General features: G+C 42.4%; 1 protein-coding gene across 1 annotated transcript in view; it reads right to left on the bottom strand.

Moving 5' to 3' along the window:
* Positions 1-24,568, bottom strand: part of CUBN (cubilin) — a 346,655-nt gene that overhangs the window by 151,757 nt on the left and 170,330 nt on the right. Inside the window, exons 32-34 of the mRNA XM_089693694.1 lie at positions 12,980-13,136; positions 10,134-10,250; positions 2,615-2,728 (exon numbers count right to left, since the gene is read on the bottom strand). Of these exons, the coding sequence (XP_089549820.1) occupies positions 2,615-2,728; positions 10,134-10,250; positions 12,980-13,136 (388 nt within the window). The remainder of the gene's footprint in view (positions 1-2,614; positions 2,729-10,133; positions 10,251-12,979; positions 13,137-24,568) is intronic.

Consider the following 24,568-nt stretch of genomic DNA (forward strand, 5'->3'; position numbering starts at 1 on the left):
GCCAAGCATGTCTCCAGACCTAAACCCTATTGAGCATCTGTGGGGCATCCTCAAATGGAAGGTGGAGAAGCGCAAGGTCTCTAACATCCACCAGCTCCGTGATGTTGTCATGGAGGAGTGAAAGAGGACTCCAATGGCAACCTGTGAAGCTCTGGTGAACTCCATGCCCAAGAGGGTTAAGGCAGTGCTGGAAAAATAATGGTGGCCACACAAAATATTGACACTTTGGGCCCAATTTGGAGATTTTCACTTAGGGGTGTACTCACTTTTGTTTCCAGCGGTTTAGACATTAATGGCTGTGTGTTGAGCTATTTTGAGGGGACAGCATATTTACACTTTTATACAAGCTGTACACTCACTACTTTACAATGTAGCAAAGTGTCACATGAAAAGATATAATAAAATATTTACAAACATGTGAGGGGTGTACTCACTTCTGGGAGATACTGTAGCTGTGGAAGAATGGCAGTTTATTATGGCTTTGAGGGAGGGCAAGGCATACAGTATATCTTGTGACTAGAGACTTATATAAAAGACACAATAAGAGAGGGAAAGATCTGGTCAGAAACATACATCCCCTTCTTCACTATACAAGTCGGACACTTGTGCTAAGGGGTGTGGCTATTACTAAGCTCTTCCAGCACAGGCCACTGAAGCACAAGTTCAGGAATCATGTTGGATGCATATCTGCATGCAGCTACATTTTAGATGTATGCCCTGGTCTCTCTCTCTCTCTCTCTCTCTCTCTCTCTCTCTCTCTCTCTCTCTCTCTCTCTCTCTCTCTCTCTCTCTCTCTCGCAGGAACACAGCAAGCCTTATCTCTGAACAGATACGCGTTTCATATGCAATTTACATAAATGTCTATGGAGTTCAAAATCACACTGCACTGCTCCAAAGACACACAGGACCCTTTTTAAAATCGCATCGCAATTGCACTGCATACATGTGAACGGCCTTCATAGAAAATCATGTTCTTTCAATTGTCATGTGATTCCGTCATTCTGGAATGGTTGAGAAATTGCATCAGTGTGAACCGGGGCTTAGAGTCCTATGTATAAACCTTCTCCAAAGAAACAACTGGACAGGTATGCGATTTTTAAAAAAAATATTCTTAGGCAGGCTGTGTGACTGGGAAGATGTAACAAACATTAAAGCGGAGCTCCACCCAAAAGGGGAAGTTCCGCTTTAAAGATTGGTCCCCCGCTCCCCATTAAGGATTGGCACCTTTGGGGAGCTGGTACCCGAAATTGACAGTTACCTGCTCCCACTTCCACTGGGATCACCTAGGCGATCGGAAGCAGAAGTTGTCCTCCTACCCTCCCTCCCCGTAGTCTTCTGGGACACATGACAGGTCCCAGAAGACTATGGGCCCATTCACAAAACACAGCACTTCTCGCACACGTGCAGTGGGCACCCGGCTGTGAAGCCGCAATCTGTCACAGCCGGGTGCCCACACTGAAGATGCCGGAACTGGGGAGAGAAGACAACTGGTGAAATGGGCTGTGGGGAGGACATTGCTGGATCCTGGGGCAGGTGAGTGGCTGTTTTTTAAAAGTCAGCAGCTACAGTTTTTGTAGCTGCTGACTTTTATTTTTTCACAGTGCGACTGGAACTCCGCTTTAAGGGGGGGGGGGGTCAAATTTGAGTACACATGTGGAAATACACTTCAAAGCAATTTCAAGCAAACTTCAGTGTGTTGAATTATAACATGTGGGAGACAGGTGTATGAAGAGATAAAAAGGGCTTTAAAGAGATACTAATCTCCGGTTTTAAAAAAATATATATTCAAGTATGTATTTTGAACTCAAAAAAGTTCTATTGCTCTCTGCCTCCTGCAAATCTTTTTCACTGCTGTGATCTGATGGGTGGTTATGTTTGTTCTCCATGGTCCCACTGTATGTAGGAACGTAGCCACCTTCTCTTGCTCACTCCTAAAATGGACTATGGAATGTATAGTACACATGACCGCAACTAATGTGCAATGCTTGTTCCAAACAAATAGAAATAAGAGGGAAAAGGAGAGCTTGTGGGGTTTAGAAGTACACGTGGAGGCAGAAATACACAGTAAGAAACTATTGTCATGACCGTTAAGCAAAGATTGTGTATGGATTATATTTGAAGAGTCCTCATGTACACTGGATGGTTTACAGCGGCTGTTTTTGGCGTCTGGCACTTTTCTCTACAGCCAGTAAACCCCCCAGCATGTTATCCTGTGAACATGCACACAGACTGTAATCAGCATTTTTTGGCAGGGCCGTTTTCTGGCTGGAAAAAAACCCAGGACTAGTGGGTTTCTAGAGATTTTTAGCTGTAAAAACGCTCTAATGCTGAAAAAGTTGGGAAAACGCGGCAAAATGCGTACAACACGGCAAACCAGCATTTTTGGACTTCTTTTGAGCAAAAACGCTAATGAAAAAACGCTAAAAAACGCACGTCTTTAACGTGACTTTACACAGCTAAGGCTACCAGCGTTAATAAAGCACTCATTGTGCATGGAGCCTACGGACACCGTTTAGCGTCCATGTAACATTTTCCTCCAGTCTTACTCTGTTACATACCTTTGTCATACATAAATATTTAGCAATATGAAACCATGTATAAATTCTTAACATACCTTTGGACGGTGAACCATAATTGTTCCCATCTAAAATCTCTACAAAATCTTCTGAACAATTAGAATTTCTGTCTTCAGTTTGAAAGTCAGTAAAAGACAGGGTGACATGGTTAACTGGTGAGATAAAATGATACAAAGGGTTTGAATTGAAGCTAATACAATAATTAATGTACACAGCATGTCTTTACATGACAAGTCCCCTCTTGGAGAATAGTAGGCATAAATGGGTAGAATACTGGATGATAAACTGGACAATTGTTTGAAAAAAGAAAACATATTTTTAAAGGGTTACTAAACCCACAATAGTAAAATCAGTCTGTATATGCAGTAAAGCATGCTTTTTATACTCACTGTGGAATTTAAGGGGTTAATCCTCTACATTGTGTAAAAAAGGATGTTTGATCCTGTCTTCTCTGATGCTCCCCTTCTTCCAATGTCCCTCTCTAATCTCCTGGTAGAACAAAGCCTTGGGGACACTCTGCACATGCTCAGTTTGGTGTGTACTGCTAGAGAGTTTGTTTTTTTTTTCTTGAGAGGGTGCATGTGATTAGTATAGGGCCAATAAGCACTGTCCAGACAGAGGGTCAGGGGTTATGCAATCTCATAGGGCAATACAGATAAACAAACTAAACCAGCACTCAAATTTTCATGCAGACTAGGATAACTGTAAATGCCATGCATTGAGGTGCAGCCCTTAGAAGATTGGGAAATCTTGGTACTAGTAAACAAAAGCTAAAAGGGGCGCACTCTCTTCGTGCATTACCGTGGCGAAACACGAATTTATTTAAAAGCATATACATACATACTCACAAACCAAAAGGGGATAAAACAGAGAAGAAAAGTCCGTAATAACAGTCCAAAGTGACGGTAGACTCTTGGTGAAGTAGGCTAACGCATTATGGGAGAGGTGCTCTCTTCTTCAGAGCTAGAGGCCTACATTTTAGCTCAGAAGAAGGGAGTACGTCTTCCGAAACACGTTAGCCTTCCTTTAGATTGTAAGCTCCACGAACAGGGCACTCCTATTCCTTCTGTACTGAAATGTATTGTAACTGTACTGTCCCCCTTATATTGTAAAGCGCTGCGCAAACTGTTGGTGCTATATAAATCCTGTATAATAATAATATTCCTACTAATGAATTGTCTCAACACTAAGGTGGCTGTAAACGCTCAGTACCCCCCTTAATACTTACCTAAGCCCCATGGTGATCCTGCGATGTGCAGGGGAGCCTCAGCTCTCCAGGGACTCTCCCTTCTCAATCACCGCCAGTGAGCCAATGAGGAGAGTGAAATTCCTTACCATTGAAAAGTCTAATTGAATTTTCAGGAAGTCATCTCTGTTATTCAAAAAATAACAGCATCTGCTCTTCCAAGGAGGAAGTGTAACAGCCGGGATTACATCATATCCTCTCCTCTCAGGAAACTACACTTCCCATCAACCTTTAGGAATTGCAGGGAGTGGGGTGGGTACACTAGGCCTGTACATGTTGAATGTGTACTCACTCACTTCAACAGAAAACATGCCCACACATTCCCCAGCTGCCACTACTATCCTCACATGTGATCACTCACCCTCTGGTCACAACAGAATAGAAACTCATTGCCCTGACATTCTATTTTTAATGCCAGAATAAATACGGCCACATGATCATTGGATTGTTTAGCCACTGTTTTCTGCTGGAATTAAAGTGTTCCTAAACCCAGGACCCTGCATTCACTATATCTGGTCTCCCCAGGACCCTGCATTCACTATATCTGGTCTCCCTCAGTACACACAACATGGAAATGCAATTATTTTAGTAAATATAAACTGCTAAATACCTTTTCTTATCAGCAGTTACAGCAGTCTTGTGATTTCAGCAGAGCACTGGTTAAAGCTCATAGGAGGAGTTTTCTTTCTGCTGTAGGAGGATGTGAGACCCCTGATCCTCTGTCTGGACAGTGCTGATTGGCCCTGTGCTGATCACATGCACTACCCCAAGAAAAAAAAAAACCTCTCTAGCAATACACACCAAACTGAGCATATGCAGAAGGGCTACAAGTTCAGTCTGTCTTATCAGGTGAACATTTGAAGAAGAGGAGGGGCAGAGAAGACAGGATCAAACAGCCTTTTTACAATGCAGAGGATTAACCCCTTAGGTTCCACAGTGACTATAGCAATCATGCTTTACTGCATATACAGACTGATTTCACTGTTGTGGGTTTAGTAACAATTTAAATTTTAGAATTCTTCTTCCTATTTTTCTAACAGCCGCCACTGCTTGTATGCTTCCATGTGATCACATCCCCGGCCACAACACAACAGAAACAAAGCACTGGGACACAGGGCTCCATACACTAGAGGGCATTTCAAATCGCGGGTGGATTCGCCACAATCCATGATCTTACCTGTGCTTTTGCCATGTTTTTACTCATGATTTTACCACAATTTTACATGTGATTTTACCCACGGTTTTGCAGCAGTTTTACCCGTGATTTTGCTGTGATTTTACACAGAATTTTGCTGTGATTTTACCTGGAATTTTGCTGCAATTTTTTCTGCAAATTTGCTATGATTTTACCTGCAATTTTGCCAGAATTTTACCCACAAATTTGCCACGATCTTACCCACAATTTCGCCACAATTTTACCCATGATTTTGCCATGATTTTACCCACAATTTACACCCATTCAGGGTGTGTTTTTCACAGGTCGTAATACTAAAAAAAAAACACATCAAAACTGCTGCACTTGTGCTGCTGCATTTTTTACCACTTGCCTTCCAGAGGATTTACCCCCCTTCCTGACCAGGCCATTTTTTGCAATACGGCACTCATTACTTTAACTGACAATTGGGCAGTCATGCAACGCTGCACCCAAATTAAATTTATGTCCATTTTTTCCCAAATAGAGCTTTCTTACATTGGTATTTTATCACCTCTGCGGTTTTTATTTTTTGCACCATAAACAAAAAAAAGACTGACAATTTTGAGAAAACTCCAATATTTTTTACTTTTTGCTATAAAACATGTCCAGTAAAAAAAAATGTAAATATCAAATTTCGTCATAAATGGTGGCCAAAATGTATTCTGCTACATGTCTTTGCTAAAAAAAAAATCCCAATACGTGTAAATTAATTGGTTTATGTGAAAGTTATAGCGTGTACAAATGGTAGTATATATACTGGAATTTTAATTTTTTTTTTTATACTAGTAATGGCTGCGATTGCCGACTTATAGCGGGACTGCGGCGGGCATTCGGGCACTGGGGGGGAACTGACTAACTGCCACTGACATCCCCAGTGACACCAATACAGTGATCAGTGCTAATAAAAAACACTGACACTGTACTAATGACATGCTGTTTACACACAGGTCTCTCCCCTGTCACTGTTCCTCAGCGATCGGCGGGTGCTGGCGGGGGAACTCTGTATGGGAACCCGTGATCAACATCTGTAGCTGGCAATGGTGGGCGAAGGTAGGGCGGCACATGCGCGCCCCCTACCCAGACATGCAAAATCACACATACATATATATATATATGTGATTTTGCACATCCTTGCCGCCCTGTAGTAGTAGCTCTGCTATAGGGCGGTCAGGAAGTGGATAATGCATTTCAGGCCTGGTTCACACCTATGCAGTTTGTATTTTGTCCATTTTGCAGTGCGTTTTGCATTTTTGACATGTTTTTTGATGGGTTTTACATTTTTGGAATTTTTTTTTGGCCAACTTGTTGCTGGGCAGATTTAAAAAAAAGTATTTTTGCTGTGTTTACAATGCATTTCAAGCCTGGTTCACACCAATGCATTTTGTGTTTTGTCTGTTTTGTCATGATTTTTGCAGTGCATTTTGGGTTTTTGCATGCGAGCCTAAATCTTAAATCATGGCAAAATCATGGCATAATCGCAGGTAAAATTGCAGCAAAATTCCGGGTAAAACTAAGTTTTCCCAGGTAAAAACATGGCAAAATCACAGGTAAAATCATGGGTAAAATTGCTGCAAAATCCCGGGCAAAATCCCAAGTAAAATTATGGAAAAGTCACTGCAAAATCACCTGTAAAATTGTGGCAAAATCAGGGATAAAAATGCCGCAAAATTGTGGGTAAGATCGCGGTTTCAGTGGCCATTATCGGCAAAATGCCGATAACACTATTTTTGGCCGCCGATATATCGGTACATCCCTAGTATGTATAGTATATTCACTGTTACTATCAGAGGAGGGACAGACCAAGAGTGTCCTGAGCTGTCATTCTTAGAACACTGCCTGGGTGGGAGGTACAGACTAGGAGTCGGACTCCTCCCACTACAGTGAGCAGGGAGGAAATACATCACAGCTTCCTGGAGGAAGAACTACAGAGGGGATGTGCCAAGACCAGTGCTGGGGGAATAGGAGGAATAGCAGCAGCTGGTCTTACAAAGTTGATTTGAAAACCATCATCTTATTTCAGTCCAATTTCATAACTACTGAGTGAACCAGAAGATGGAGGACATATTCAGTGAGGGTAGGAGATCAGCAGCAAGGACCTGGAAAAATGTTTTTGCCTGGAGTTCTGCTTTAATATCACTTTAATGAAAAAGGAATGTATGATCTCTCATATTCCCTTCACTGTCATTCATTTGCATGGGCAATCTTTAAAATGTTACTAAACCCAGAACCCTGCATTCACTATATCTGATCTCCCACAGTACACAACATGGAAATGCAATTATTTTAGTAAATATAAACTGCTATATTAATTTTCTCATCAGCCTTATATAGCAGTCTTGTGACTTTCACTGGTTAAAGTTTGTAGGAGGAGTTTTCATTCTGCTCTGAATGTCCTATGAGGCTGCATAACTCCTGACCCTCTTTGTAGACAGTGCTGATTGGCCCTGTGCTGATCACATATGCAGTCTCCCAAAGAACAAAAAAAAACATGTGCAACTTGCCCCCAAGACTCTGTTCTATTCATCGGCAGATGGAATGGGGACCATGGAAGATGGGGAGGATCAGAGAAGACAGGGTCAAATAGCCTTTTTACACAATGCGGAGGATTAACCCCTTAGGTTCCACAGTGAGTATAACAGGCATGCTTTACTACATATACTGAGTTATTTTTCTATTGTGGGTTTAGTAACACTTTAACGATTACCGTAAGTCATTCTCTGAATAGAGGTCCAAGAGTGTGTGAGAAGCTGTATTGAGCTGGTAAATGGTTCAGAGCAGCTATTCTCAACCAGGGTTCCGTGAAAACCCTTGGGTTGCTCTAGAAATTGCTAGGGGTTCCTTGAGCAATGGCTACTTGACCTGTCGTTTGATGATGCCTGTGTAGTGCTGGGGCTGATGCCACTTGGCAGAGCTAGGTGCATGACACCAATGATCTTTTTAGCTCCCTGTAAGGGTGGAATTCTGATCACCACTGTAAGAGAGGCACTCTTCCTACAGACAATCAAGGAAAGGGGTAATTATCCCACTGATCCCCAATGAACTGGTTTTAGAAGGGGTTCCCCAAGACCTGAAATAATTCTATGGGTTGCTCTGGGGTAGAAAGGTTAAGAAAGGCTGGTCTGAGGACTCTTGTACTGGTTCACTTACCAAAAGGGTACAGGATGGTATTACTTAGGGGATGGGTAAAGATTACTAATGAACATATCCACTTTGCACTAAACAATGCTATGTTGAATTTCTGAACGCGCTAAATCAGTCCCTGCCCTCAAGGAGCCTACAATCTAAGGTCCCTAGCTCACATGCCTAAATACACATATAGAACCCTCTAGTGTGCTTCTAGAATAGTGTTGTGTATTGTAGATAAAATCATTGTGTATGACTCATGGTAACTATGTGAGTCTGTGATTGAAGTCGGTTTATTTCAGGTCAGCTGGATGACTTAACAGGTTGTGGCTCTATTGCCTCCTCCTGACTCTGGAAGACCATAGAACCTTCCAGAAGTCAGTAAGCAGGAAGGGGTGGAGACCTAATCTGCATGTTTATGGGAGTCAATTCCAAGTTTGGAGGCCCTGGTAGAGTGGTGGACTGGCCCATAAATACGGAAGGTTTCAGGCTGACAGAGGAGTCGGGTGGAAGACAGAGTGCTGAGGAGACTGTTGGTGCCTGGGAGGGGTCCCCTAAGTCTGAGGGGGCTGGCCTCCAGGCTGGGCTCGGGCTGGCTCAGGAGGATACATTCAGCAGTGTAGCCTGAATGGGATTGAGACCTGGAGAAGCAGGGAGCAAAGAGGACAGAATGAGTACAGTAGCACTCTCTGGGATCTACATGGGGAAAGACTGCCACATGTACCTTTATCCTTGTCTTGGAAGATCTTCTGAGCAGCCAGGAGGACTGGTAGTGTTTGCAGGCTGTGGAGCTAGAAGCAGCTCTACAGGGAATAGGAGATATCTCTGCACGAAGTTTCATGAAGCTAAGCTGATTTTTGAGAGGCTGCTAGTTCCTCACCTATTAAGGACTGTTGCTACTGATCTGCAACAACTGACGGCTTTCAAGAAAAGAACAGTCCAGGTTCTGTCTTTGTACATAGGAAGGAAGTTGTCCCCCCTTCATCGATTCATGCCAGCTGGGCATCCCATAAATCCTATTTCTCTATCAAAGTTATGTCCCCTAATAAAATAACAAAACCAAGCCCATGGACTGGTCACTGTTGCCTGGCTGTGCAGAGAACAGAATTAACTCTCCAGCACTCCAGGGATCAAAAGCCAAAGGGAAGCCAGGGAAACCAGGACCAGAAATCGCCTATGGATAGCCTTTTGGAGATGCAGCCCTTCTCAGAAATCAACAACTGGAAAAAGAGCAAACAGGAGGTGCAAACCCCTAGTGCATTATCCAAGGTTTATTAATAGGTTAAAAGGATGAAAACATACTCACAAACATGGCATAAATGTAAAGCTTAGTAGAAAGGTAGAGATGGCCGTAACCATGGCGGGGTGTCCAATCGTCAGAGTGGTCAGCTTACTGACGCGTTTCGGGGATGAGTCCCTTTCCTCAGAGCTAGTAACCACTAGCTTTTGAGTATGTTTTCATTCCTTTAATCTATCAATAAACCTTGGATAATGCACTAGGGGTTTGCGCCTCCTGTTTGCTCTTTTTTCTGGCTGTGCAGAGAGCTTAGGTGTACCCACAACACAGCGGCCCAGCGGCCCTCATGAGAGTAGCGCTACACACATCCTAGAGCCAATTTAGACAAGTGCCAAATAGGCTTCCAGCATGTCATTGGAGTGTGAGAAGAAACTGGAGTACCCAGAGGAAACCCACGCAGCATAGGGAGAGCATGCACATTCTATGCAGGTAGTGTCCTGGTTGGGATTTGAACCAAGGACCCACTTTCTGCAGAGCTGTCAGAGATTTAAATAGAAGCACAAAAATGCTATTTTTCTTACCGGCTGATGGTAGCTGGAATGAAAAAAAAAAGTAAAATACATGTCTGCAATGTGTAAGTCTACATTACAATACTGATCTTCCTTCACGTGTGACAGGCTTGCTTTAAAAAGAAAAGAGAAGCTTACAGAGCAAACATGATTTAGGCACACGCGTGATGCTGTCCAAACAACTTACAAGGTTCCGAGGCTTGTATTGTCCACGAACAGTTTTGATTGTTTGGGTATTTGGCGGGATATAATGGTGAGGAAATTACTCCGCCAATGGAATCGGTCACAATAGAACTTCCAAATGCTATAAAAAAAATCAGGAAATAAATCAAGGTCAGAGAATCACTGGAATGTTCACCTTTTATGGCATACATGTTACATTATAGCCCCAGTATTATTACATCACCTATCTGACAGAGCTTCCTTAACATTTCAAGAGCACCTGTCTTCTGCCTACAAGCATACATCAGTGGAAGGAAACCAGTATTGGAATAGCAGTATCTACCAAGCTGGACTTTGATAAAGTTGATAAACATTTAATGAAACCAACAAGTCCACTCAGTTTACTTTCACTTTTATTTAATTTTCCTGTAAAAAGGGAAAATATGGTTTTCAGAATGCTTCTCTGTGGTACTGCAGTCTCTTGCCAGTTGTGTGTTCTTCAACCTTCCCAAGATCTTTCTGTAATAGATTACAAAAGGAGCAAGGACAGTAATCATTTCTCTCTGGATCATCAGATGTGTGTAATTGCAGGAGGCTTTATCGGGCAGAGCTGAGAATCCATGACCTCCAGGTTTAGAAACAGGTGTTCCCAAAAGACCAAGTTGCTGGCAAGTAGAGGATTTGGCCCTGAGTCATTAGGCTGTGTCTCTTTTTTCTGCATTTGCTTGCTATAAATTTTAAAGTCTGACCAACGTGTACACTTAAAAGTATTTGCTGGCTTCTTGACTGGACTTACTGGCTTCTAAATAATTGTCAACTACCACTGACACAAAATGCTATTTGCAAACATATCAACGAAATTCACTGTGTAGAAAGCAAAAGGTATAGAAATAGGGCAAATTTGCTAAATGAGTAGAGAATTTTCACTTTGCAGTTTGAGTTTTCCAATAGATTATTCAGGTGAAGCAATGTTCACTTCCATCCAGGGGCGGACTGACAACTCATGGGGCCCCCGGGCAATAGGGGATCATGGGGCCCCTGTATCCTTGCCCAAACTCAAAAAAGCCTATGAAAAAGGTACCAGGGGCATCTCATGGGGCTCCCTACTGACCCTGGGCCCTCGGGCAGTGCCCGTATTTCCAAATGGTCAGTCCGCCCCTGCTTCCATCATCCTATCATGTGCAAGCAAGACACAGCTTCAGTATGGTCACTTTATTAATCAAGCATTCTCTACACCATGTGTCAAACACAAGGCCTGCAGGTCGAATCCGGCCCACTAGGCCATTTCATGTGGCCCTTGCACCTCTCCTGCAGCGCAGCACCCCCCTCGTCTCCATCCCACCTTGTCTCATCAGTCAACAGGACAGGGGAACAGAACTCCTCCTACAGATCCTGCACCTCTCTGGATAGCTGCAGCATTCCCGCAACTCCTCCTCCCCTGGTCTCAGCATTGAGCAGACTCTGGCAGCTGTCTCCAGCCTTCCTTTGGTCCTCCTCCAGACTCTGCGCTTTTTGCTTCCCAGCTTCTTCCCAGCAGCAGCACAAAGTAACGGGCGTGCACATGTATAGGAGGAGGGGAATATTTGACTTCTGATGGTGGAGGATCTCTTGACGATGTCATGAGGGGTGGGGTGCTATGGACATTTAGTCTTGTCTACAGTTGATTCTTTGAGGCCCACGATGAAATTGAGTTTGACACCCCTGCTCTACACCATTCGTTCTCAACCAAGGTTCAGGTGAATCCTAGGGTTCCTCCAGAGGCTGCTAGGAATTCCTTGTGCAATGAGTAACTTCTAGACATGTGCGATTCAGTTGGTTACCAATTAATTTTCGCATTAAAATGTGTTATTTGGACCAGGGCTGGGACAAGGGGTGGGCAGGAGAGGCAGCTGCCTTGGGCGCAGCAATTTACTGTATGGATGGGGGCACCAGTGAGCTCATTCTGATACAAGGCATTTTGACAAGTGGATGACTGCTGGAGGTAGTATCTTATAAGCTTGCACATAATGAAGATGGGGGGTGCAGTTTGGCTTCTTTTCCCTGGGTGCTGGATGATCTTGTCCCAGTACTGATTTGGACATTCCGATGCAAACGAATATCCAAATCACAACAGTAACGAATTTGATCAAATCGTAAAATAACTAAAACAAAATTTATGTATCTATTCGTTCATTCGGATGACGTAGCATGATGCTGTAGCAGCTTGGGCCCACGGGGAAATGAATTCGATTTTCAAAATTCATAAAAAAAATATAATATATAGCAATCTTCTGAAAAAAACTGCAAAACTTTTCGAATCCACCCGGACCAAGGAATATAGGAAACGAATGTCAAAAGCAAATTGGTTCAACATAACGAATCTGACAAATCAAAATTCTTCAATGAACGAATGCATCCGAAACAAAACAAAATTAAAATTTGTGATGTTCAAATGTCTAGTAACTTCTGCCTTTTGGGTGAAAAACCAATGATCTTTTCAGCTATCTTTAGGGGGGAATCTTCCCAATGATCACAAATGTAAGGAACATTCTTCCCACTGACCATTACACTTATGTACTGTGAGCTGTAGATATAGTAAATATTAGCAGCGGCTCCCTGAGCCTGGAAATTCATTTCAAGGGTTCCCCACATGTTAAAAAGATTGAGGACATTGAGAAAGGTTGCCGTACACCTTTTCAGTGCATCAGTCTTATTTCTTTTTTAAGTAAAGTGTCTGTGGCCATAATCGTACATTGCAGTGAAACATTTACTAACGAGGACCTCAGTTCTAAACCCCACAAAATACATGACAGGTACACTTTAAATGGGGCTTAATCATTGTCAGTAGTAAAAAACATTAAGACACCGAGTACAAAAGAGAAAAAAACTCACCTTCACTAAATCGCGCACTGAATCCTCTGTGGTGGTTGCTGTGGTCAGACCTCAGGAGGACAAACATGGTGTTCCAAGAAGAGGTAACTGGACTGGGAATTTGAAATCCACACAAAACTACAAGAACAGCCGCATCACTGGATTCACCATCATATACCTACCAGACAAAGTAAATTAGTTAGTGTAACACTAACTTACATTTTTAGAGTTTTAGAGATTAGAGTGATAAGGGTTAACGTGTTACTAAACCCACAACAGTAAAATCAGTCTGTATATGCAGTAAAACATGCTTGTTATACTCACTGTGGAACCTAAGGGGTTAATCCCCTGCATTGTGTAAAAAGGCCATTTGACCCTGTATTCTCTGCTCCTCCTCTTCTTCAAATGTCCACAGCTTATTTCCTGATAAGACAGACTGAACCTGTAGCCATTCTGCACATGCTCACTTTAGTGTGTATTGCTAAAGACTTTTTTTTTTCTTCGGAGAGGGCATGTGTCAGCACAGGGCCAATCAGCACTGTCCAGACAGAGGTCAGGGGTTTTGCATCCTCCTAGAGCAGAAAGAAAACTCCTCCTACAAGCGTTAACTTGTGCTCTGCTGGTCACTGATAGAAGTCACAAGACTGCTCTAACTGCTGATGAGAAAGGTATTTAGCAGTTTATATTTACTAAAATAATTGCAGTTCCATGTTGTGTGTACTGAGGGAGACCAGATATAGTGAATGCAGGGTCCTGGGTTTAGTATCACAAAAACAACAACAGAGAAAAGCCACCAATAATAACACAAATATTTGTGTCATAATACTATCTCCGTCTCACTTATTATAGAAGTGTGGATTAATAAACCGAGGATTGCGTAATAAAAAATATGGTAGTGCGACAAGAGCAGCACCACCCAGAAAGGAAAGTGGTTAAGTAACCACTTTCCTTTCTGGGTGGTGCTGCTCTTGTCACACTACCATATTTTTTATTATCCTGGGTTTAGTAACATGTTAAAACCTCAGTCAGGTTTTGATGGTATGTGAGTGTCCATTAGGGAGATTTTCACATATTTCCTGTGCCCAGTGACACAAAAAAAGTCAATTGCAATCTGACCAACATAAGGGTAAATTCCACCTTTACTGACCTCATTTTGAATATGCTAGTTGCCTGTCACTCTTTATTACGTTTGAAGTGACTGACTTGGCAGAATCATGTACCTAGTGAAATAAAAAAATCCTAATCCTGCATAAACCTTCCCCAGCTAAGTCCCCATCCAAACTTGTTTCCCCACTTGTTGCTTATTCTCCCTTTCTACTACCCTCCAGGAAGGACATTTAGGGGGTAATTTACTAAAATCGGAGAGCACAATATCTGGTGCAACTCTGCATAGAAACCAAGCAGCTTCCAGATTTTATAAGCAAAGTTTAACTAAACAAGCTAAAGTTAGATGCTGATTGGCTACCATGGACAGCTGCGCCAGATTCTCAGTGAACCAGTTTTAGCTCGGGTTCACATATATGCAGTGCAGTAAATCGCATGTGATTCACAGAGGAACCGCACTGCATCCCTGTGCAAATCACATGCGATTTGTGTGCGGTGCGATTGGAGCCATACATTTTGTATGGCTCTAATCGCACCGCATTCCGCACCACAAACGTGCAGGACCTTTTTTTGGTCCGCACTAGAATCTGATTGCATGGGTATTCACACCTATGCGATCCGATTCTGCACATCGCACCGCATTTTGCGGACCGCTTTCGGGGTGTTGTTATTGGTGTAGAATGAAATGCCGCAACCTTTGCAACTATAAGTGAGCAGTTGATCCAAGAGGTTCCGTCTCCCTCTTCTACTTCCCAGAAGCACACATCACACAAGCAGTTATAGAGAGCATAAAGAGAACTATCAATGTCTTCAGTGCTAAGAGCTTCCCACCACATTTCTGCTATAGTGAATGTGACTTAACATACATACCCGCATAGGTTCGCATGAACGGGGTGCGATTCTGATGCGGTGCGGAATTTGCACCGAAACCGCTGAGAATTCCGCACCGCATCAGTGTGAAGCAGGGCTCAGTAAATTTTGTGGAGCAGGGAGAGCAGAGAGGTGATGGTCACATTCACTATAGCAGAAATGCAGCACAGTGGCTAAATGGTTAGCACTTCCGCCTGGCAGTACTAGGGTCGTTGGTTCAAATCCCAACCATGGCACCACCTGCCTGGAGTTTGCAGGTTCTCCCTGTACCTGCATGAGTTTCCTCCGGGTACTCCGGTTTCCTCCCACACTCCAAAGTCATGCTGGTAGGTTAATTGGATCCTGTCTAAATTGTCCCTAGTATGTGTATATATGAATGTGAGTTAGGGACTTTAGATTGTACACTCCTTGAGGGTTAGGGACTGATGTGAATGTATAATATATATATGTAAAGTGGTGCGTAAATTGACGGTGCTATATAAGTACCTGAAATAAATAATAAATAAATAAATGTGGTGGAAAGCTGTTAGCACTGAGGACACTGATGGTTCACCTTTATGCTCTCTATAACTGCTTGTGTGATGTGTGCTCCTGGGAAGTAGAAGAGGAAGATGGAACCTCTTGGATCAATTGCTCACTCATAGTTGCAAAGGTTGCGGCATTTCTTTCTACACCAATAAAAAATACCTCTAATGACCCCATGTGGTCAGACCCTCAGTGAAAAATCAATCTAAGGAAAACCAGTTGCTATATCTATGAAGCCTAACTTGGGGAAATTAACAACTGGGATCTAATTAGTTGCTAGAGAAATCACAGACACTTTCTCCTTACATAGGTATACACAATAGTCCGAGGATGATGTAATGTTGGGGGTATCTCTAAATTATCCAAATAACCTCATATATTGTTCGTATCTCTAAGCAACAAGATTCATGAGAACACATCAGACCTATAATTCCCATGGTTTACTAGCTTGATTCATTGAGTCAGTGATAAATTGTGCTGTCACTTCCACTAAAACTTGTGATCAAATGGTGGTTTACTTCCTAGGGATAAGCACATAAGAACAGCAGAGTCTATATCTGTATCTATCATAAGCTGGTCATACATTTGTAGAATTTTGTTAATTTATGAACATTCGCTTGACTTTCTAATAGTTAGTGGGGTCAAATCGATCATTTTCGACCATAGTGATGAGAAAACGTGAAGGACTAAGATGAAAAATGTTTCTACAACGAACAAAGTTCTAACTTTGAATGTGATGATTGTTCAGGAAAAAATATACATATTGTAAAGAAATCTGTCAATACAACTCAAATTCTATTCCAATAGTGGGTCTGGGTGAAATTTTAAGGGCTTTCAAATGAAACTAGTTGAGCCAGTGATGGCAAGAAAAAGTTCTGACAAATGTTTTTACCACATACGTTTGAACAAAAAAATCCAACCATGTATGGCCAGCTTTAGTGGTTAAATAAAGAAATAAATCTATCACTTGTGCACCCACATCTAAATGTACTCCATTCGTGGACAGCACACATTTTCTAGCATTTTTAAAGCACATTCACCCAATCCATATGGCTAACATTCATCAGTCACATTCCATATTTAATGTAGCAAGTTTACACTTGGTGAATGTATTAATCAACAAAATTTCCAGTGACTATATATATATATATATATATATATGTGTGTGTTTTTTAAAGTGATCCCCTCCTCACCCCAACACTTCCAGTCCATGGCACTAAACACATGAGCTGGTATCTTCATGACAAGGGGCAGCAGATTTTTCAGCATGCCATTGACCAGAAATGGTTCCCCTAGGCAAGTAGATAACCAACCCTTTGAGAGGGATCATTCACCAAATTACAAGTGGGGTGGGTACAGATAGATAAAAACACAACATTCTTAGAGTGCTATCATCCCACAATTATTGTATAGGCAAATGTCAAATGGGATTTTCAATATAGCACACAAAGCAATTTTATATACTTGTTTGCTATCAAGGAATATATTTAAACATATTTTTCTACCTGGAGCTCCACTTTAAAAATAATTTATGAAGCCATGTCTCAGGTGCCTTGTAGTGCATCCCCCTTAATGACAGGTGTAGTGACTGTGCTGCAAATATCTTTATAAGTATATTCCCCACTTAAAAAAAAACATTTGTAGGCTTTTTTACTGTGTATTTAAAACATAGCACATGTATGGCCCCCACGTGCTTGTATGCATGTCTGACAATGTTGGGGCATGCTCCTAATGAGACGGATGGTGTCCTGGAGTATTTCCTCCCAGATCTGGACCAGGGCGTCACTGAGCTCCTGGACAGCCTGAGGTGCAACCTGGTGGCATTGGATGGACTGAAACATGATATCCCAGAGGTGTTCTATTGGATTTAGGTCAGGCGAGCATGGGGGCCATTCAATGGTATCAATTCCTTCATCCTCCAGGAACTGCCTGCATACTCTACAAAGTGTCTGACAATGGGTCCAAGGATTTCATCCCGATATCTAATGGCAGTCAGGGTGCCATTGTTTAGCCTGTAGAGGTCTGTGCGTCCCTCCATGGATATGTCTCCTCAGACCATCACTGACCCACCACCAAAACAGTCATGCTGAACGATGTTACAGGCAGCATAACGTTCTCCATGGCTTCTCCAGACCCTTTCACGTCTGTAACCTGTGCTCAGGGTGAACCTGCTCTCATCTGTGAAAAGCACAGGACGCTAGTGGTGGACCTGCCAATTCTGGTGTTCAATGGCAAATGCCAATCGAGCTCTATGGTGCCAGGCAGTGAGCACAGGGCCCACTAGAGGACGTTGGACCCTCAGGCCACCCTCATGAAGTCTATTTCTGATTGTTTGGTCAGAGACATTCACACCAGTGGTCTGCTAGAGGTCATTTTGTAGGGCTCTGGCAGTGGTCATCCTGTTCCTCCATGCACAAAGGAGCAGATACCGGTCCTGCTGATGGGTTAAGGACCTTCTACAGGCCTGTCCAGCTCTCCTGGAGCAACTGCCTGTCTCCTGGAATCTGCTCCATGCTCTTGAGACTGTGCTGGGAGACACAGCAAACCTTTTGGCAATGGCACGTATTGATGACATCCTGGAGAAGTTGGACTGCCTGTACAACCTCTGTAGGGCCCAGGTATGGCCTCATGCTACCAGTAGTGACACTGACCCTAGCTAAATGCAAAACTAGTGAAACACAGTCAGAAAAGATGAGTAGGGAAAATAAAGTCAGTGGCCTCCACCTGTAAAAATCATTTTTGGGGTCATCTCATTGTTGCCCATGTCGTGCACCTGTTGTTAATTTCATTAACACCAAAGCAGCTGAAACTGATTAACAACCCCCTCTGCTGCTTAACTGACCAGATCAATATCCCAGGAGTTTAATTGACTTGATGCTATACTCTGATTAAAAAGTGTTCCTTTAATTTTTTTGAGCAGTATATATATATTTTTATATATATGTATTATTCATTGCGGTTGGCAGGTATAAAATTATGGCCACAAGATGGAGCTGGAGAGCACACGAAATACATAGGTCTTTGTAAAGCTGGCCATACACTACACATATATCCAATTGTACAATCTCTGTACAATCTTTTTTAGGCCAGTTGCACACAGACGTAATAATCTATTGATGTTAATAATCAGGAACCTGAGTAAAATGTTCCATAAAGACCTTGCATAAACACGTGTATAGATGAGTAAAATTCTTCTTCTTTGCCAGTATATTATAATTTACACTCATGTAAACATCCATATAGATGTGCAGACATGTGTATGCGAGTAACTTACTGCATTCAAATGTAACATTTTCTATTTTTGTTTTAAGGCTTGGGAACGTATTGCTGTATTACTGATCTTTACTCAGCTGTTTGCAATGTTCCATAGACAACAATTCATCTCTTTTCAAATCAGTAAAAAAACACAGTTTTTTACTCCCATGTGAAAGAGGCTTAAGATTTACCAAAACTATATATTATGAGAACAAACTTAAAGTGTTATTAAACCCACAACAGTAAAATCAGTCTGTATATGCAGTAGTGCATGCTTGTTATACTCACTGTGGAACCTAAGGGGTTAACCATCGGCATTGTGTAAAAAAGGCTGTTTGATCCTGTCTTCTCTGTCCCTCCTCTTGTTCAAATGTCCACGCTGATAAGACAGACTGAACCCGTAGCCCTTCTGCACATGCTCAGTTTAGTGTATATTGCTAGAGAGGTTTTTTTTTTTCTTGGGAGAGTGTGTGTGATCAGCACAGGGCCAATCAGCACTGTCCAGACAGAGGTCAGGGGTTTTACATCCTCCTAGAGCAGAAAGAAAACTCCTCCTACAAGCTTTAACATGTGCTCAGCTGAAGTCACAAGACTGCTGATGAGAAAAGGTATTTAGCAGTTTATATTTACTAAAACAATTGCATTTCCATGTTCTGTGTACTGTGGGAGACCGGATATAGTGAATGCAGGGTCCTGGGAGACCAGATATAGTGAATGCAGGGTCCTGGGAGACCAGAAATAGTGAATGCAGGGTCCGGGGAGACCAGATATAGTGAATGCAGGGTCCGGGGAGACCGGATATAGTGAATGCAGGGTCCGGGGAGACCGGATATAGTGAATGCAGGGTCCTGGGAGACCATATATAGTGAATGCAGGGTCCTGGGAGACCAGATATAGTGAATGCAGGGTCCGGGGAGACCATATATAGTGAATGCAGGGTCCGGGGAGACCATATATAGTGAATGCAGGGTCCGGGGAGACCATATATAGTGAATGCAGGGTCCGGGGAGACCATATATAGTGAATGCAGGGTCCGGGGAGACCATATATAGTGAATGCAGGGTCCGGGGAGACCATATATAGTGAATGCAGTTTCTGGGGAGACCATATATAGTGAATGCAGGGTCCGGGGAGACCATATATAGTGAATGCAGTTTCTGGGGAGACCATATATAGTGAATGCAGGGTCTGGGGAGACCATATATAGTGAATGCAGGGTCCAGGGTTTAGTAACACTTTAAACAATACTTTCAATTGGTATCCAATCAGGCAAGTCTGAGTACTGCATAGAAGATGGTACAATCAGATTGTATAATGTTTGGTCGCCTAACAAGATGTACAACATTTATTTGCTAATTCTCTCTAGCGTTCTCCAGAATCATTACATTGTATCTCTCATTACAAAGACATGTATTGTCCTGTGCTCCTCAGCTCCTTCTAGTGGCCATAATACGGTATTTCACTACAGGGGTATTATTTCAGAAGATAAAAGAAATTGTGTTTTGCCCAATTCTCCCAGAACAAATGTACATACAGATTCGCTGGATGAATGGCTATGCAAATAGACCCTATGATGTATTCCACACAATTAAAAAAAAACAGGAAATAAAAATGCTACAATAGTATAAAATGATGGTGAGTCATACAAGTACAAGATGTTGATGTGTTTATTTGTGTATGGTGGCCATATGATTTATTAATCATAGAGAGGTTTGGTCCCACAGGAAATCTCTGCGCCCTTAAAACAAACACAGATAAGCAACAGGCTGGAAATCTCCCACAATAAAGGAAGCGGAACTCTCACACCAGATTTCCCTGACCATCCATACTATCCATGGAACATCTGGAATACATTGATAATATATGATGGACACAGAGACTACAGATCAGACAACTAGCAGTTCCCTACCATGGACACTGAAACTGAAAGCTGTTGTGACGGTGAGTGTAAGATTCTACTAGAACACATTGTTTCCATAATTTTAGGTTGTGATGTTATCTGACAATGGTGCCTTGTAATGCTGGGAGTAAGGCTAGGTTCACATCTGTGCGGGTGGTGCTGCTGTGGATCCGTGCAGCCGCACCACTCGCACAGAGAAATGCGGACCTGCGGGCGGGTGCCATTAGTTCTAATGGCATGTCGCCCGCACTGGAAAACGCAACCATACTGGGAACCGAGGTTCCTGTGCGGGCTGCGTTTTCCAAAGAAGTGCAGGGACTTCTTCCCTGCGTGTGCCAGGCATGGTAGTCCATTCCAATGAATGGACTCTTGTGCCCACGCAAAACACGGCCCACACGCCGCATATATGTGAACCAGGGCTCAATAGACAGAATACAGAGGTACTGGCACAAATGAAAAACTATAGTCTGGCTAGTCCTTGACCTGCAATATATATATATCTAAAATCTGTCAAGTATTAAAGTGACCCTGACCTGGCATAAAAGGCGCCTAAACCGCTAAAGGTCCAATCTTGACTATGTATTCTTGTCTGATGTATTTTCCATTGAAATAAATGGAAAAGCAACAAAACGATGATCAATGTGCACTACTAAGCACTTTGCATTTCACATCAATGCATCATGACAAATGCCAACACAAAAGTCAAAAATGCATATGCAAATGTGCCCATAGATAAGTATACTGCTGAAATGAATACACCTTCTTGGGTTAAATTTACATTCACAATTTAAAGTGGAAGGTATTTTCAGCAGAGATTGTCAGTGTAATGGAACCGACCCAGTCTGCGCTTGGGCAATTCTGTTATAATACCACTTCCCCGTCCAAACATCGACCGCAGACACCACAGCCAACCAAACAAGACTAGTCGACACCAGTCTGTCTGAACATGGAACTCTTTATTTGAAACTCAAACTGGCTTTTTATACACTCGGAGGCAATCCGCCCTCCCTGCATAATGACACAGAGCAGGGCAATCTACACTTAGCAACAAGAGACACACAGGTTTTCAAACTTCACATCAGCAGACAGTCCCATCAGGAGGGAGAGCTGCTGGAGACACCCCCCCACTAAGCTAATACACATAAACACATACATCCCATGATAGTTTGCTCCCAAGCAAGACACACAATAGAACAATGGGATGCAACCACATGACATTAAACAATCAACAACCCCACCCCAACATTGGGACAGATCACCCTGTACCCCTAACAGGCACAGGGTGACTTACACATAATAGGGATATGGGGAGCTGAGACAGGGGTCTCCCTACCTCTCTAAAGTGAGCTGTGTTCCATGGGCCCCCCACCCAAAGTGACTCCTGTCACAGCCAGGGACTGCATACTTGCTACAGGTGTATTTGAAGATTGGGGAAACGCTGTATGGGCTCATTCACATGAGGGAAGGTAAAAGCAGGTGCTTGAGTTGTGGTTTTCCTACCCCCTGACTGCTCACCTACACACAGAAATGCAGCTGCACAATGCTGAACACATGCAAAGCATTGTGGTTGTGGCAAAAATGAAATGGCATGTTGGATTTGGCGAGGGTTGCAGTTGTAGAACACAACCCATTGAAGTGAACTGGGCTGCACCGTAACTTCCCTAGAACTGCTTGCAGTAAATACAGCTGCGACACAGTGTATGGCATTTTGAGGGTTAAAACAAGCAGTGGGGAGGCAAGACATGCTGGTAGGTTACTTGGCTCCTATCTAAATTGGCCCTAGTATGTGTATGTATGAATGTGAGTTAGGGACCTTAGATTGTACACCCCTTGAGGGTTAGGGACTGATGTGAATGTACTATATATATATATGTAAAGCACTGCGAAAATTGATGGCGCTATATAAGTACCTCTAATAAATAAATAAACAAACATATTGCCTCCTCATTACCAATTAAATGCCCTCTGAAAAGGAATCCACTGCAGGCTGCCTTTCAGGGAGGTGGCAGTAAAAGTCACATGTGTGAACGAGCTCTAAGACAGTCCAAGACTGGAGGTCTGTACATAAAGTCTACTAGAGATCATGACTCCTACAATTGTGCACCATACTGCCTCCTTACCACCTATTAAACACCTTCTGAAAAGTGATCCACGTCAGGTCACTTTTTAGGGGGCAGCAATAGGAGTCACACCCTAAAATAGTCTGAGACTGGAGACCTGTACAAACGTCTACTAGAGATCTTTCAACCCACAATTGTTCACCTTTCAGCCCCCTTACAATTTCCCCACTGCAAGAGCTATTATATAAAAAAATACATACATACATAAAAAAATACACAATAGCAACTGAACATTGTGTTCTAACCTATACATTCTTTAGTTCCCTCAGAAGCCTCAGTCAGTGTCTGCAGGTATCTTATAGGTATTAGACTGTCTAAAAGGCTATATTAGATGATCTAATTTGTAAATGTAGCTTTTCACTAAGAATAAGAAGCTTCTGTGATCGTGATCTGAGAACGTCACAGCTGTCCTCTGCGTAACTACTCATCCCAACCGTGAAGCATGGTGGGTAGAACATAATGGTGTGAGGTATGATTGTCTGCCTGAGACTATCAATCACTGATTTCAGTATCATCATGATACATTTATACATTAGATGAATCTTTCATTTTATATTGGCTAATGGATTCTTTTATACAGAGTTATCAATAATAAGAGGATGTCACAGGATCCTGTAAACATTTTGGGGCAGATTTACTAAAGGCAAATAGACTGTGCACTTTTCAAAGTGCAGCTGCACTCTGCAAGTGCAGTTGCTCCAGGGCATAGTTAATGAGGTAAAGCTTCACTTTGCAAAAAATACCCACATGCCGAAAAATTAAAGAAACATAATTTTTTTCTTGGACATGAATGGACAATGGAAGTCAGCAGAGCTTTTATTCAATTACTAAGCTCTGGAGCAACGGCACTTGCAGAGTACAATTGCACTTTGAAATGTACACAGGCTATTTGCCTTTAGTAAATCAACCCCTTTGCGTTGGTGTTCTTACATCCTTAGGGCAGACCTGGACTGTTTTGGTTATTTATGGCTGACATACGCCCTATGTTGAAATGCCCATGCTCTGGACACACATACACGTCTAACAGAAGAAGTGACCTCTATGGGTAACATTTTTGACATACTGTACACAGCATAGCACATTCTTTGTGACCCGCACATAATAATATGCCTCTTCTTATGTAAGACAATACTATATTGAATTCTGACAAGTCACAGCACATTCTCTATTCTCTTTGCGTGTATTCCAGCCGCTGAATGACTGGGACTCTTCAAAGGAGCCATTGTCCAGACCTTTTAATGGTGTCTCATATCAAAGATTTGGTGATTAATGAAATTTTAGTCTGGCATGTCTTTATTATCCATGCCTCTTAAATTGAACACAAGCAGAGGGAAACACTCAATATTGTTTAGAGGTTTGTGTGTTTGACGAGACAGGTCAGAAAATGTCAGTCCTTTGCTCCATGCAGCCCACTGCTCTTCACTATTCAACTGGTTAACTGGCTAGGACTGTATGTTCCTTGTTTTCATAGAGCACCAGCCAAAATGGTCAAAGTCCTAAAGTGGAGCTCCAGGCAAACAGCTAAAGAACATGTAAACCCAACATTTCATATTCCAGCCATTCACTGGGAAGATCAGTGTACTGCTGTTTCTCCTTTCAGCCTCCCCCGCTCTCAGAGTTCTTTATATGGCTGAGAACAGAGGGCAAGTGATCACTTATAAAAAAGGTCGAAAAAAAGTGTTTATAATGTTTTCATATCTATACACGACTGTTTTGCCTTTGATTTCTATTTTAAACTGAATATGTTGTTTTATAAGATGAGGGTTCACATATACTTTACTATATGGTTGCAATACATGTATTTTTATTGCTTTACCTGCCAACAGGAAGTGTATT

This window comes from Staurois parvus, unplaced genomic scaffold (assembly GCF_062004578.1).
Source record: "Staurois parvus isolate SC_StPar_1 unplaced genomic scaffold, SC_StPar_1.0 ptg000636l, whole genome shotgun sequence".
Lineage (NCBI taxonomy): Eukaryota > Metazoa > Chordata > Amphibia > Anura > Ranidae > Staurois > Staurois parvus.